At 50.6% G+C, this 15,381-nt stretch overlaps 1 protein-coding gene across 4 annotated transcripts in view; it reads left to right on the forward strand.

The window, feature by feature from the left end:
- COL16A1 (collagen type XVI alpha 1 chain) overlaps window positions 1-15,381 on the forward strand; it is a 74,107-nt gene that overhangs the window by 28,309 nt on the left and 30,417 nt on the right. For 3 of the 4 annotated variants that reach the window (XM_072609888.1, XM_072609889.1, XM_072609892.1), the window contains 16 exons: window positions 30-152; window positions 1,208-1,261; window positions 1,520-1,561; window positions 2,058-2,093; window positions 2,179-2,232; window positions 3,935-4,003; window positions 6,136-6,189; window positions 6,273-6,299; window positions 6,991-7,053; window positions 7,256-7,303; window positions 7,423-7,476; window positions 12,626-12,679; window positions 12,978-13,016; window positions 14,902-15,018; window positions 15,108-15,149; window positions 15,277-15,360. In XM_072609888.1, coding sequence (XP_072465989.1) covers window positions 30-152; window positions 1,208-1,261; window positions 1,520-1,561; window positions 2,058-2,093; window positions 2,179-2,232; window positions 3,935-4,003; window positions 6,136-6,189; window positions 6,273-6,299; window positions 6,991-7,053; window positions 7,256-7,303; window positions 7,423-7,476; window positions 12,626-12,679; window positions 12,978-13,016; window positions 14,902-15,018; window positions 15,108-15,149; window positions 15,277-15,360 — 960 coding nt within the window. The remainder of the gene's footprint in view (window positions 1-29; window positions 153-1,207; window positions 1,262-1,519; window positions 1,562-2,057; window positions 2,094-2,178; window positions 2,233-3,934; window positions 4,004-6,135; window positions 6,190-6,272; window positions 6,300-6,990; window positions 7,054-7,255; window positions 7,304-7,422; window positions 7,477-12,625; window positions 12,680-12,977; window positions 13,017-14,901; window positions 15,019-15,107; window positions 15,150-15,276; window positions 15,361-15,381) is intronic. The other variant, XM_072609891.1, reaches the window with a different exon arrangement.

A 15,381-nucleotide genomic window follows, 5' to 3' on the forward strand; every position in this document is an offset into this window, starting at 1 on the left:
GACTTCCCACCTGTCCCTTCTCTGTCCAGGGCGATGCTTGTGATGCCTGCCCCACACTGCAGGGAGAGTTTGCAGATGTTGTTGGAATTCCTGGGAAACCTGGTGCCAAGGGAGACCAGGGACCTGAAGGTGTGGGCCGGCCTGGCAAACCGGTGAGTCGTTGTCTTCCGTTTGTCCCCTTCCTCGTGGTATGGTCACCTGGTGTGGCTTCTGTCTCTGGTCCTGATCCAGTCACCACTTTTATCAGTTGCTCATCTGAAAACATGTAGTACATCTATCCACCTGGATACTCTACAGATCTGGGAGGAAAAGCTAACACAACAGATGATGATGAAAGCCATATTTGGAAAGATCTGTATCTGCTGGGATTATGATCTGTGGCTAATAGGATGGAATATAATAAGGCTAAGTGTAAAGTCCTATTCTTGGGTTCAAAAAAATCAGTTTCACAAATAGTGAATGGGGAAGGCATGGCTAGACAGCAGTTCTTCTGAAAAAGATCTGGGAGTTTTAGTGGACCACAATTGCAGTCAGAACTCACATGACAAGGCAGGTTGCATTAATCAAAGCCTATGTCCAGAGCCGGGGAGGTGATGGTGCCACACAGGTGGAGCATCGATTTCTGTTCCCGGCCCCCATTTAGGGAGGATGTTGACAATCTGAGTGTCTGTCCAGCACATGAACCTACATCAGGAGGAGACCCAAGAAGATGACTGGTTGATGCAACTAAGCATATTTAGCTGGGAGGGGAGAGACTTGGAGGGAGAAGGAAGAACAGTTGGAGCAGAGCAGGTCTTCAGAAGGCAGAACCAAGAGTGTGGGTGGGGGTGGCAGACACTTAGCATTGTCCCCAAATGGAGTGGGCTCCTTCCTAAATGAGGATGGTATCACTTATTCTATCTCCTGGGTTCAGAAGAGAGTATTTTGTGCATGTGTTTCATTATTCATTATTACTTATGAATAATAATGAGTGAGGCCCCATGGCCCAGTGGATAGAGGACTGACCTTGGACTCTGCTCCTGGCACATTGAGCTGTGTGGCCCCGGGGAAATCACTCACTCCTGAGGTCTTCGATCCAGGACTGGGAGGTTACTTATTGGGCGTGTTGTATTGGCGGGGAAGGGGAGGAGGCCTGTTCTTGTATGGTCTATGCTAGCTGGAACATAGACCAGCTCCGTGATGATCCCTCAAAACATGTGTCTTTCAGGGCCAGCCAGGCCTGCCTGGTGTGCAAGGCCCCCCCGGGCCGAAAGGTTTACAGGTAATAGGGAGGGGAGGGGGACAGATGGGGCAAAGAGAGGGGGAGAATGAGTAAGGATGAAAAAAGGCCCAGGATGAAATGAGGGGGGCCAAGGAGAGCAGCAAGGGAAGAGGCCAGGGGAAATGATTCAGGGAAAATGACAAGAAGGAACATGGAGGGATGAGAGAGTTGGAGAAGGAGGAAGAAAAGAGGGGGAGAAGTGTGGAAGGGAGGAGAGGAGGGGCATCGGAGAGCAGAATTTCTTGTCCTCCACTTTAGGGTGAGCCAGGGCCTCCAGGGCTGTCAGTCCAAGGTCCTCCGGTGAGTTCCTTCTCCCCTGCCCCCAGCCCACTTCCTGCCAACCCCTGGCCCTTTGTCCCCTGCCAGAGTCCCAGACAAAGGCCTGACCACCATGGCTTCTCAGGGACAAAGCCCTGGGACGGTTGGAGCTGGAGCCCTGAGTTCCAGTCTTGACTCTGCATTACTGGGTGTCTTTGCGTAAGTCCTCATCCCTGTCTGGGCCTTTGGAAATTCTGTTGAATTAAGGTTAGGGGAGGTAATAACCTCAAGTAGCAGCTTTAGTGCTATAGAAAAATTGCCTGGATTTAGGATCCAAAGAGCTGGGTTCAAATCCCATTTGTACCACTTAGTACCAAAGTGAGTTGGGCAAGTCACCAAACCTTTTTTCATCTGTAAAATGAAGGTCCCTCCCAGCTCTAAAGCTTGATCCTGGCTGAGATGTTGGCCAGTCAGCAATTCACATGTTGTGTTGGACTGGGGCCTTCTCATGTAGTAATCCATGGTCTTTGGTCCACAGGGAGAGACCGGCAATCAGGGTTCGCCTGGCACCATGGTACGTCTGTCCCCTGGGCTGTAGAGTGATGGGGAGAGGAGGTACCCCTTTTAGAAGTATTGTGTGACACTCTTTCTTTCTCCAGGGACCTCCAGGACCTCGGGGACCACCCGGCTTTGCTGGTGAGAAAGGTGCCAAGGTGAGCCAGTGAACCATGCTCTGAGAGTTACTGGCTGGGACGCTTTGGACTAGGCATTTCCCTTTGCCTGCCTCAGTTTCTTCATCTATAGAATGAAGAGGGGGACTAAGCTGTCATTAAGATCCCTCCTGTTCTAACAGAACCTGTGCTCTGAGAGCCCCTTGTTAGATGTGATTTGGGGCAAGTCACTTAACTGGGATAATAATGCTTGAACTTGCTAACTCACTATATTGTTTGAGGAGAACATCTAAATGTGGTTTTAATATTATTGGTAGTTGAAAAGACAGCATGGCACAGTGGACGATGGGCTGTCCTTGGATTCAAGAAGACAGGGGTTCAAGCCTCCCTCCTGGCACTCATTTGCCATATGTCCCCAGGCAAATTGCTTAACCTCTCGGTGCCCCCAGACAACTCTCTGAGATGCTGAGCTACAGATGAATTGGTGCTCTGGTTTCCACACTAGAAATACCCTGCAGGGATGTGGTCACAGGAGGTTTGGACTAATAATAATTATACCTCGCTAAAAAAGAATAATTAAAGGTTATTGTTATTAATGATTAGTTGTTAATAACAATAACAATTCCCTCTATGGAGGTAACCTTGGATCTGGAGGATTGATTACATCAGTAGAGCACAGGCTCTCTGGCCAACCCTCCCACTTCAGAAAGCTGCCTTCACTCCACAGTTCCATGACAGGTCTTCCATGTCTGTAGTCCAAGGACCAGAGAGACTCTTCACCAGCTTAGGTTCAGGGGACTGAGCAGAGGTGGTGGAGTTGGGATGGGTGGAGGGAGCTGCCTGCCAGAACAAATCCATAGATCCTCAACTGATTGAAGCCAAGACAGTCTGTGAGCTTTGTCCCTGGTAGAAAATTCTCCTGGGGGCAGTCACTGGTTCACAGGCTCTGACAGTGGCAACCAGGCCAGATGGCATGGGAGCACACTGGCTCCCAGGAGAGGGGCAGACGCCTGGGGGGATAGCATCCAGGATTACATGCCTGATTGGATATTACTTACTTATGTCGCTTCAGTGGTGTGGGAACAGATTGCGGTTTGGCTCTCCCTGCCAAAGAAGGGAAGGAAGGGAGAGAGGAAGGGAAGGAAGGAAGGAAGGAAGGAAGGAAGGAAGGAAGGAAGGAAGGAAGGAAGGAAGGAAGGAAGGAAGGAAGGAAGGAAGGAAGCTAGCTCATTCCAGGCTGGGCCTTCAAAGGAAGTCATGAGCCGCTCCCTATCTGGGTTCAAGTTGCAGTCTCAGATTCAGGCTCACAGCCCCCAATCTGAGGAGGCACTGCTGGCATAGCCTGACTGATGGAGGGGCTATACCCATGGTCCATGGCTAAGGCTCCCAATTTGAATCCTGCCTCAGGCAGTTGATGGTCTGGTACCTTACCTTAAATAAGTCTCTTGGTCTCTGCAAGTCTCCCTTTCCTTGCCCCCTTCTCTGCAGTTTGGGCTCCTAGTTTCCCCAGAGTGCTGAGAGGCTCATTTGTTCAGATTCCTGCAACCAGGGTATGTCAGGGGTAGGATCTGAACCCAGAGCTCTTGGGCCACTCTTCTCTCTCCTGTGCTGCCTCTGCTGTGGTCACAGAAGTTGTTATCAGGAGGCATCAGAGGAGGACTTAAGTGGCCGCACTTGGAAACTGCAGGGCTGTTGGTCTCATTCTTGAGACCTGAACTTTAACCTTTTTTTTCCTTTCCTCTAGGGCTCTGCTGGAATGAAAGGCACCATTGGACCCCCAGGACCCTCCGGCCTCAGTGTCACTGGACCCCCGGTAAGGGCACAGCCCTTGTTCCCTGAGCAGGTGCTGGGCTATCCTGCTGCTAGGGAGAAGAGGGACAAAGCTGGGCTGAGGACAGGATGCTTATGGGGCTGGCCAAGGCCTGTCTGGTGGACCTGGGAAAGGGGCCAGTGCCTGACACTTGTAGCAGCCCAGTGGCCCCCCCACCCCCACCTCAGATCCCCCACCTCTCCATCCCTCTTCCACACAGCTGTCAAAGTGATTTTCTTTAAGCACAAATGTGACCCTAAGCTCCAGAGGCTCCCTGTGACTTCTGGGGTACAAAGCCCTTCCCAGCCTGATTCCAGCCAGCCTCTGTACATTATTCCCCTTCACATACTCTAGAGTCTAGCCAGTATAGCGAAAGACTACCGATGATGGAGTCAGGAGACGTAAGTTCAAATCCTGCCTTTGCCTCCTAACCTGAGTGGCCTTGGGCAAGTCAGTGAGTCAGACAACAGTCACTTAGTCATCAAGGATTCATTAAATGCTTACTTTATCCCAGGTACTGTGCTAAGCTCTGGGGTTACAAAGAAAGGCAAAAGCACCAGTCCCTGCCCTCAATAAAGTCCCATAATGATGACAGAGACATGTGTATAACTGGGTTCAAGCAGTCTTTATCTAGAGGGCACTGAAGGGATTCTCAGTGAAGACTGCATTGGTGGCTGGAGGGCTTGGGCTACACTTTCTGCAAGAAAGCAGGAAATGGAGTGGAATCCTAAAGGAAGCTAGCCAGCATCCCAGGGAGGGGGGACAGTCAGGGCAAAGGTGCAGGGGTGAGAGATGGAAGACTGTGTTCAGGGAATAGCAAAAAGACCAGGGGCTGGCTCAGAGAGCTCAGGGAGGGCAGCAAGGGCTAAGAAGCCTGGAAAGGTCATAGAGAGGGGCAGGAATCTGTAGAATGGAGACACTGGGGGGCTGATGCTTTAGCAAAATCACCTTGGCAGCTGAGTGGAGGATGGGTCAGGGTGGAGAAGGTCTTGGCAATAGTCCAGGTGGGACGTGAAGAGGACTTGGACCCTCAGAATGGTGTCTGTGTGAGCTGGGACGGAGACAGATGGGAGAGTGAAGGGGAGGGGGCACCAACAAGATTTGGGAATAAGTCACTTGATCTCCCTGGGCCTCGGTTTCCTCATCTGTAAAAAAGGAAAGAGTTGGGCTAGATGGCCTCTGAGATCTCTTCTGGCCCTTGTGATGTCATCGGTCCTCTCTGTGAAGGATGCTTCTGTGGTTCTACGACCCTCCCCCTGCTTCCTCCATGCCTCTGCCCAGGCTAGGCGCCTCATAGAGTTGCTGGTCTCCCTCAGTGCTCACTTCGATTTCCCTTGCTCCGTAAGGTCTTTCCTGATCTCCCAGCTGCTGGTGCCTCCCACTGTCCCCTGCTATCACCTTGTCTTTTAGATATACTTGTTTGTGTGCAGGTTGTAGAATGGAAGTCCCATGAGGGCAGGCACTGTTTAACTTTGGTCCATATGTCCCCAGAGCTTGGCACAGAGTAGGTGTCCCTAAAGCTTGGCACATAGTAGGTGCTTAATAAGTACTTGTAGGATCATAGATTTGAGTTAGAAGGGACTTTGGAGGCCATTCAGTCTAACCCTCTCATTTTACAAAAGAAGAAAAATGAGACAGCTAAGTGACTTGTCCAGGGTCGTATTAATAGTAAACATCTGAAACCGGATTTGATCCAGCTCTCTATCCACTACACTGAATTGTGTTTGATTGAATCCTATGAGATTATTCAATTGAGTGAAATGCCTTGGGTCTAAAGGGCCAGAAGAGGTTGGAGGGAAAGCTTCCTGGGAGGAGTTGAGGAGGAGATGGGGCTGGCGTGGAGATTTAGGTTCAGAGTCTGGCCCTGGCCCTGCCTAGCTGCGGCCCTCAGCACAGGTACATTAGAGCCTCAGTTTTCTCATTTGTAAGATGACAGAGACACATCCCTTCCACCTCCAACATGTTCCAGTTCTGGAAGTCCTCTGGATGGCCCCCTTGAACCCTGGATCTCTCTCCTCGGGTATCAAAGATGCCCAGTTGCTGATGGTGCCATGCCCTTTCTTTCTCCTTTCCTCACATGAGGAGAGAGGTGCCTGGACCAGTCTCACCCACCTTTTCCTCTCCTCCTCATCCAGGGCCGAGATGGGCCTCCAGGGCAGCCAGGGCTGCCGGGAGCCAGCGGGATGTCGGTGAGTAGCTTGGCCAGGGTCACAGCTGGGATTTGGCTGCCTCCTCCATCTGGGCTCTTACCATGCTCTATTTGTTTCCCCAGGGGGAAAAGGGAGCCCGTGGTGAAAAGGTGAGTGTTCATGGGCTCTGCAAAAGCCCAAAGAGTTCCTGATCTTCTTTTGGTGGACAAATCTCTTCCCCACTCAGAGCCTCAGTTTCCTCATCTGTAAAATGGGGATAATAATACTTGTAACTGCCAGCCTTACCTTATAAACCTTAAAAGACCTGATACATTCAAGCTGTTATTAAAATTAACAATGGCAGCAATGAGCGTGATAATGGATGGGATACCCCAAGGTTTTCCTGTCCTCTGTTTGGTTGGATCCCTCACCTGGGTTCCTTCCAACATGTGGAGGTGGGCAGGCCTGACCCAGCCAGTTTGATAACAGGTATGGGGACCCCTCACAGTGGAGACACAGCTTCATGCTCATCCTGCAGACCGGAGTATAGACATCTCATGATACTGAAATGGAGTGCCTACCTGCTTTATTGGGATGAGTGAGGGTAGGGGAGCTAAGTGGTCCAGGATCACAGGGAGGAGAGATGCTGGGAAAGTGGAGGTGATACTGGAAAACAGGAAGAAAGACTGGTGGGGCCCAGCTGAGTGGAAACAACAAAGGAAGGGGGCTTGGGACCAGCAGCTGTTGTGTGCAGAGGCTCACAGGACCTTAGAGGTCATCTAGTCCGAAGCCTCCCTAAAGTTCCAGAGGACGCCCCTCTTCCTTTTCCCCTACTTCCTGTAACCTTTCTTCTCTTTTCAGGGAGATCCAGGGGAGTGCTCTTGCCCCCCCGGTTCCCGAGAACCCATCTTCTCTGGCATGCCGGTAAGTGCTGCCCCCCTAGCCCCGGGGGAGCAGCCCGGCTGCCCGCCTCACCCCTGCTGTGCCCGCTGTGCCAAGGGGTCAGTGGGGCTTTGCGCTCAATCCAGCAGCCTCCCTTCGCACTCCCTTCACCCAGCCTCCTGCTTGGTGTGTAGATGTCTCCTATAACCTCTCCCCTTCTTTTGCAATCCCCTCCCCCAACCAGGGTGCTCCAGGACTTTGGATCGGCAGCTCTTGGCAGCCGGGCCCTCAGGTGTGTGCCGCTTCTCTGCCTCTTGTCCCGCCATGCCCTTAGCTTCCTCCCCCTGTTCAGCCCCTACCAAGACAGTGTGGGACCTTGCCTAGTGTCTGAGTCTTCCTCCTTTCTTTTAGGGTCCCCCAGGAGTCCCTGGACCTCCAGGACCCCCTGGAATGCCTGGACGGCAGGTAAGGAGAGAAAATAAGGGTGACGGGGGTAGGGGTTACACAGGAAGGCTGGCCCACGAGGCTCCTGGTTTCCGGGCCCCACTGCCTCCTTCTTGCCCCTTGACCAAACTCATCTGGGTCCTAGTTTCTCTGTTACCTGCAGGGCTTAGGGCATCTCTAGGGACAAAATAACTCCCTGTGACTATTACTTCCAAGGACATGCCCTCTGGGCAAGAGAAGAGATCGAAAATGGTGCCCTCTGAGGTGCCCCACGAATTGTGCTGGTCAGATATAAGAAAGCCTACACCTAGCTCAGACCACTTTTCAGAGCATCAGATATGTGAGGATTAGAACCCAGCTGGCAGTGGTGTTTTCCTCTCAGGCTCTCTGTGAGGAAGACCATACAAATATTACTTGCACACCATTTTACAGATGAGGAAGCTGAGGTTCAGAGAGGTTACACAGTCTGCTGAGAACCAGACATTCCTTTTCCTTCACCACACAGTTTGCTGACCCTGAAAGTGCCAGGGGTCCTGTCCTGAGTCCCACTGTACAAGGCAGACTGTGCAGAAAGTAGGAGTCCAGCTCCTCCTCCTCCTGCAGTGGGCAAGCAGGAGGCCTCAGTTTCCTTTATCTGAATTAAAGAAGTTGGCCTTGATCTCAAAGGATTCATCTGGCTCTGAACTCAGTTGACGCCATAATCCCTAGCGCTTCCATCCCCTGTAAATCCCATCAGCAGCCTGGCCCTCTGGCTCCTGGCCTCAGGACCATCCAGTGACTCAGACTACTCAGGGTCTGCTCCTCTCCCCTTCGGATTTCTTCCTCAAGCCGCACATGCTCTGTCACAGGTGAGAACCCCACTCTGGAAACCATAGTCTAGACCCTGTTTTAGCTCTGCTCCTGCTGGGGCCACAGGTAGGACCCTCTGTCCATCCAACAAACTTAGATAGTGCTTTAACTAAGTGCTCCTCCCAGTAATCCTGGGAGATACATGGTGGATCTGGCATTAGCCTCATTTTACACATGAGGAAACTGAGTCTGAGGAGTGGAATGACATATCTCCCAGGGTCACATAGCTAGAAAATGCTGAAAAAATGCTGAACCTGTGACTCTCCCCCCGAGGTCACCTGATGCCATGCCCCGTTAGTGCTCTTTGCACTGTATGTAAACCTTGATGCTTGAGGCCCTTTCCTTCACTTGATCCAGTGGGGGAAATGAGACACACAATGACATGCTTGAGATAGTGCAGGAATAATCATCAGCCAGGAGGGAGTCCATACAAGTGTGTATGGCAGTGGTCTTAAAGCTCCTATCTCTATAGTACTGCAAAGTTTACAGGGTAATCATGAGGTACAAAAGTCACCATTTTACAGATAAGGAAACTGAGGACCAGAGAGGGTGAATGACTTAGCCATGGTCACACAGATAGTCAGTGGAAGAACCAGCCCAGGCCCTTGGACTGAGGAGAGCAGAAAGGTGGCACCGCATGTGTGAGGAGGACAAGTAAAATGGCCCATCTGACTGAACTGTATTGGACACAAAGGGAACATGGTGTGGGATGAGGCCAAAAAGGGAAGGACTGGCCAGGTCGTAAAGGGCATTAATGCCAGAGGAGTCATCATTTGTTGCTGCAGATAAATAGGGAGCCAGGGGAATTTATTGAATAGGAAAGCTGCTAAGAAAAAAAACTTTGGGGGCTATACGGAGAGTGGATTGGAGAAGGGAAAGGCTTGAGGCAAAGAGACCATATAGGAGGCTGCTTGGAATAATCTGGATGAGAGGTGAGATGGACATTCATCTGAGTGGAGAGAATTGGACAGTCAGTCAGTGAACATTTATTGAGGACCTTATATTTTCCAGGCACTGTACTAAGTACTGGGCATGCAAAGAAGGGCAAAAGACAGTCCCTGCTCTCAAGGAGCTCAGTCTAATGAGGGAAGCAACACACAAACAACCTTGTACAGACGTACAGACAAAGGAAAACAGGATCATCCACAGAGAATGAAAGGGGATTTTGTTGTGGTGGTTTGTCCTTCGTTCTTAAAGAAGACCATGACATCAGGGAGATAATGCTATGATCTGGATTTAAGTGAGGGAGGGTTGTGCAGGGTCACCAGCCTCACTTTCTCCTGCAGAGCCATCTGGGTCCAGTGACCACACATAGATCATGATGACTGGCGATGGCCCAGGATTTTAGCTAGAACTTGACAGAAGCCAGGAAAACCTAGAGGCAGAGATGAGGAGGGAAATTATTGCAGATATGGGGAGAAATAACCAGAATCTAAAGATGGAGTGCTCTGTTTGAAGAACAGCCAGGAGACTGGTGTCACTGGACTACCAAGTATGACAGGGAGAGGGGGGAAGAAAGGTAAGAGGGGGTCATGAAGGGCTTTGGACATCAAGCAGGGGATTTTTCATTTGATCCTGGAGGTAATAGGGAGCCCCTGGAGTTTATTGAGTTGGTGAGGGGGGTGACATGATCAGACCTGTGCTTTGGAATGATCACTTTGACAGCTTAATGGAGGATAGACTGGAATAGGGAGGGAGCTATGATAGGGAGACCAACCAGCAGGCTCTCAAAATAGTCTAGGTGTGAGGACAGAAATGTTGTGGGAGCACACATGACAGGATCTGGCATCTGATTGGTTATGTGTGGTAGAGAGAGAGAGAGAGATTGAGGGTGACATCAAGGTTGACCCTGGGCAGCTGGGAAAATGGTGGTGCCATTGACAGGGATAGGGACATTTGAGATCAGTGGGTTTGGAGAGAAAGGATAATGGGACAGAGACTGGGACTGGACATTTAAAATCAAGAGTTATCTAGCATAGATGTGATCACAAAACCAATGGGAGATGATGAGGAGTCCCCAAGAGAAAGTGTGTGCAGAGAGGAGAGGGCCTGGAGCCTGGAGGTATGCCTACAACAAGGGACCATGATAGAAAGGATGAGCCATCCAACAAGGCTGAGAAGGCATGGACAGATAGGAGGAGAATGAGGGAGAGTAACAGCATGAAGGAAAAAGGACCCAGCAGGAGAAGGTTTATCAACAATGTCCATGGGATGGAGAAGTGAAGGAGGAGGACTGAGAAAAGGCTGCTGGGTCTGGCCATCGGTAACTTTGGAGAAAGCTGCTTCAGCTTGGTGTTCTTGTCTGATGCCAGAGTGCAGTGCTGAGAAGAAACTGAAAGGAAAGAATGTGGAGCCAGTGGAGGCAAGGGGGAGACAGCATTTCAAGGCATTTGACTAAAAAAGGGAGGAGAGAGAGGGTGAGAACTCGAGGGGATGGTGGGTCTAGTAATGTTTTTTTTTAAAGGATGGAGGAGACATGGGTGTATTTGTAGGCAGTAGAAAAGGAACCATCAGATGGGGAGACACTGAAAATAAGGAGAGAGAAGATGATTGTGGGGACAATTGACTAGAAATGATGGTAGATTTGGGATTGAAGGTGTATGCATTCAAGTCACCTAACCTTCCAGAACCTCAGCTTTCTCAGCTGTTAATTGGGCATAATAACAGCAGTTATCTCACAGACTTGTGAGAAGCAAATGTGATAGTGTGCATAGAATGCTTTATAAGCCTTGAAAGCTATATAAATGCGAACTACTATTATTGTCAGAGAGACTGGAAGGACCAGTATCTCCAAGGGAAAGAGAATAGAGAGATAAGAGGAAAGGGTCAAAGACTGAAGCTTGGGGAATGTGGACTGGAGGAGGGGTAGCCCTCCAAGGGCTGGTCTGAGAGGTAGAAAGGAGAAAAGCAGGCCAGCACAGCCTCAGGAATCCAAGGGAAGAGTTGTTGAAAGGAAGTGGGGGATCAGACGATCAAGAATGTCAAACACTGTGAGAAGCCAAGGAAAATGAGGCCTGAATGCTTCCTTTGTATGTCACTGAATGTTCCAGTGCACAGAAGGCGGCCTGTCCATCCTTCTCCGGTCCTTGCTGGGCTTCTGGTCCCTGCAGTAATGTGGGTGGAGGCACTGGATGGTCCCAAGACCTGAGTCTGGATCCTGGTTTTGACATCCCTTCCAGTGTGACCTTTGGCTATTTCTTACCTCTCCAGACCTCAGTTTCCTCCTTTGTAAAAAGTCAAGAATCTCTGACAGATCTAAATTTCTCTGAGATCAGAGAGGCAACAGTAAGACATGTAGCCCCAGAACTGGGGAGTTCAGGATCTCTGCCCTTCTGCCTCTCATGGGCTGAAAAACCATGAGTGAGCCATTTCAGTTCTTGGTGCCTCAGTTCCCTCACCTGTTAAATGAGGAGAATACTTACACTCACAGGGCTGTGCTATCAAGAAAGCACTTAAGTTTGGAATTAATTTTTTTTCTACTAGATTGTGAATTTCTCAAGGGCAAAGACTCTGTCTTTTCAAAACAGGCATATTTCCTCTGGGCCTCACGGTGTCCACACATAATCAGAACTTAACAAATGTTTGTTGAATGAATGAACGGATGAATGAATAAGTAAGAGAGTGAATGAAGTGGTCTTGCCTGGAAAAACTCCAAGCTCAGCTCTGCCTCTGTCTGTCTTGGCCACCACATGTCCACCTGCCAAGTATTTGGAGATTTTCAGGAGCTAGGCCCATGCCAAGATCATGTGAGCAGCCCTTCCCATGGTCCCCAAGGTTGGACTGGGCTGTTATAAAGAAAATGAAAATTCCCCTGGGCTCTGCCTAGGAATAAAAATAATGAGGGGAAGGGAAGAGGAAACAGAGACAGAGAGGAGGCTGGGCAGGGAGGGAAGGGAGAGAAGGAAGGAGAGAGAAGAAGAGAAGAGGGAAAGAGGGAGGAAGGAAAGAAGGAGGAAAGGAAGGTAAGGAAGGAGGGAAGGGAAAGAAGGAGGGAAGGAAGGAAGGGAAAAAGGAAGGAGGGAAGGGAAAAAGAAGAAGGAAAGAGGGAGGGAGCTGGAGGGTAACCAGAGCACTGGAAAAGAAGCATGTACTATTTAAATTACATCCAATTCCCAGTTCTATTGCACTTAAAGATTTACAAAATGTATTCAGCACAAAAGACCTGCGAAGGAGGTAATTATCCCCATTTTACAGATGGGGAAACTGAAGCTCAAAGAGGGGAACTGACTTGTCCAAGGTCACACAACTAATAGTTGATAAAACCCAGGTCCTCTAACTTCAACTCGAGGGCTCAATGTCCCCCTTTTATCCTTGGCTCTAGGGAATACCTGGACATAATGGCTTGCCGGGACTTCCTGGGCCAGCGGGTGACTTGGTAGGTATAAGACTCATGCTCCTTGCTCCAGATCCATCTCTCTTCCCACCCCAGAGCTGAGCCGTTGGATCTGTTCTGTCTTTGCTTGTTTCTTTTTTTTGTCTCTCGATGTGGGGCTGTGTCTGATTTTTAATTCCCCCCAATCCCATCTGGATCAAACGCTCAGGAAGAAGACTCTGAGAGCTGAGTACCACTTTCTGCTTCCAGTATTTCTCCTCTCAGTCCCTCCCTCCTGCTCCTCACCCTCTCCCTCCCACCGGCCTGGCCCTGAGCCCCTGTGTCTGTGTCTTCCCTTCAGGGACCCCTGTCTGCAGAGGCTGAAAGACATATTCTGAAGGTAAGAGCTTGGAGGGGGTGGAAGGAAGGGATGGGGCTGTGAGGGCAAGGTTGGTCCCAGCGTGCTCTCCACCTTCCCTGAGATCAGCTCTTTAGTGGATACCTAACGGTGTGACAGAATGCAGATAGAGAGCCTTGGGGGAGCTTGTGACCTCAACCCCCCTAAAAAAAAAACCACGAGGGCTTGTGTGCAAGACACAGAGATAGCAGAGTAGATACAGCTCCGTCCAGATGTCACATACGTGTTGGCATCATGGGCAGAATCACACTGAGGGACTTCATGCTTCAAGTACAGTACTAGATGAGCCCCTGAGGCCTCTTCCAGCTTGAAGCATCTCTAAACTAAAGATTCACTGGATAACTGTTAATGCAGCCCAAGGTCTAAGCTGAGGGGATGGCATCAGATGAGTTCTCAGCCTCCTCCCAGCTCCTGAATTCTGCATTCTCTGTTCTAATCGCTTCTCATCTCTGACAGTTCCTGCTCATGTGCTAAGGTCCCTTCCCATTCTGAAATTCCCTGTTCTGGGTTCTGAGGTGAAGGAGGGGGAGGGGCTTCAACATCATGCTGTGGGCATATCCACTGAAGGAACTAGGGATGCTTTACTGGGATAGAAGACCCAGGAGCTGTCATTTGAAAGAGGAGGTCTAGACTAGTCCTGCTTGGCTCCAGAGGACACAACCCAATTTCCGATGAATGGCAATTGCAAAGGTCTCCCAGGTTTCATGTTGGGAACCATTAGAGTGATCCCAGAGTGGCCTGGGCGGCCCAGGTGGGAGAGGCTGAATGACCCCTTGGCCAGGAGGTTGGAAGGGAGAGATGTCTTCCAGTGGGGTGAGGGTCCTTCTGTGGTGGCTCTAGCCTTCTCCAGCCGGTGTCCTTGGAGTCCTTCCACCTCAGACGTTCTGTGATTTATGAGGCTTCATTAGGCCTTGGAGCTAATCCTCACTCTTTTGGCTCATATTAAGTTTATGGTCAACTTACCTCCCAATGAATTGCTCTATCCTCACCCCCCTCCCCTTCCTGTATTTATGCAATGAGGTGTGTTGTTTTTTTTTTAAACTAAATGCAAAGTTTACATTCATCTTATTGACTTCTTAATGGACCCTTCTGAGCAGGTTCAGATGAACAAGGTTAAATGAATGGATGCCTCTCTAGGGAAGAGAAGCGATATGGTTGTTCTTAACAGAGGCTGCAGATCATGGTCCTCAGGTGCCAGCAAAGGATAGTGCTTAGGGATCAACAGTGCTGGCTGAGGTCAGATGCATGAAGGAATGTCCCAACAGTGACCCACCACCACCACCAGTAGCACGACTTGGGATGGTCATTGTATGGCCAGCACTCTTGGAGAAGCTGAATGAGCAGCCCCACAGGAGAGCTCCCAATGAGCTCTGATGTTTCTAGGCCATTGCCCTGTGGGTGGTAGTCAAAGGGCTTTCCTCCCAGCATCCATCAGCCTTATGGTGCTGGGCTGTGGAGGGATCCTTTCAGACTTAGCATGTCTACCTCCACAGGAGCAAGGAAGTAATCGGTGGCACCTGGGATCTGGCCGTAGCCCTAGGCCTTGTCTTACTGACCACTTCCCTTCCTGGCAAAGGAATTGGGGTTCTGGGTTGCTAGACCTTCCTTTCCTCCCCATTCCCACATCTCCAACCCCACCAAAGCCCCTCGGGCTGAGAGGATCCGTGCCTGGATCCATGCCATAGCAGAACCTGGGCATGGTGGGTGTGGGTGTGTCTGACTTTCTGTCTGTCCTTGCATGTCCTTGGGGCAAGGGTTGGAGGCTGTGCCAGGCAGAGGATACCTTGGACGTTGACTTGGAGGAAGGTATCCCTGTGGTGTCAGCTGCTGATGGCCCCATTGCCTTCCTCTCCTTTCCCTGGCCTAGAACATCTGTGGGGACTGTGCACAGGCTCAGACTGGCCTTCCAACCCCAAGCCTGCTGAAAGGAGAGAAAGGTGACCAGGGCACCCCCGGTGTTCCAGGCCTCGACAACTGTGCCCGGGTAAGAGACTGTGCATTGGACTGATGCTCTAGTTAGAAAGCCATCTGCCCCCTGCTCCCCAAACTAATGCCTCAGATTTCCCTCCCCAGTGCTTCCTAGAGCGGGATCGCCCCCGAGCCGAGGAGGCTCCAGTGAGTAAAACCTTCATTTCCCCCTTCCCTGGGCAGCCCCCTGGACACAACTCCTCCTCATCCTTCCTGGGTGCTCACTGGTGACCATAGGACCTTTCTAGCCTCTGTATCTCTGTTCTCTCCCCAGGGAAACGGAGAGGGGGACCTAGGATGTGCCGGGAGCCCAGGCCAGCCTGGCCCTCCAGGACTGCCAGGACAGAGAGGAGAAGAGGTAACCACAGCGATAATGATG

This window comes from Notamacropus eugenii, chromosome 5 (assembly GCF_028372415.1).
Source record: "Notamacropus eugenii isolate mMacEug1 chromosome 5, mMacEug1.pri_v2, whole genome shotgun sequence".
In the NCBI taxonomy this organism is placed as follows: Eukaryota; Metazoa; Chordata; class Mammalia; order Diprotodontia; family Macropodidae; genus Notamacropus; species Notamacropus eugenii.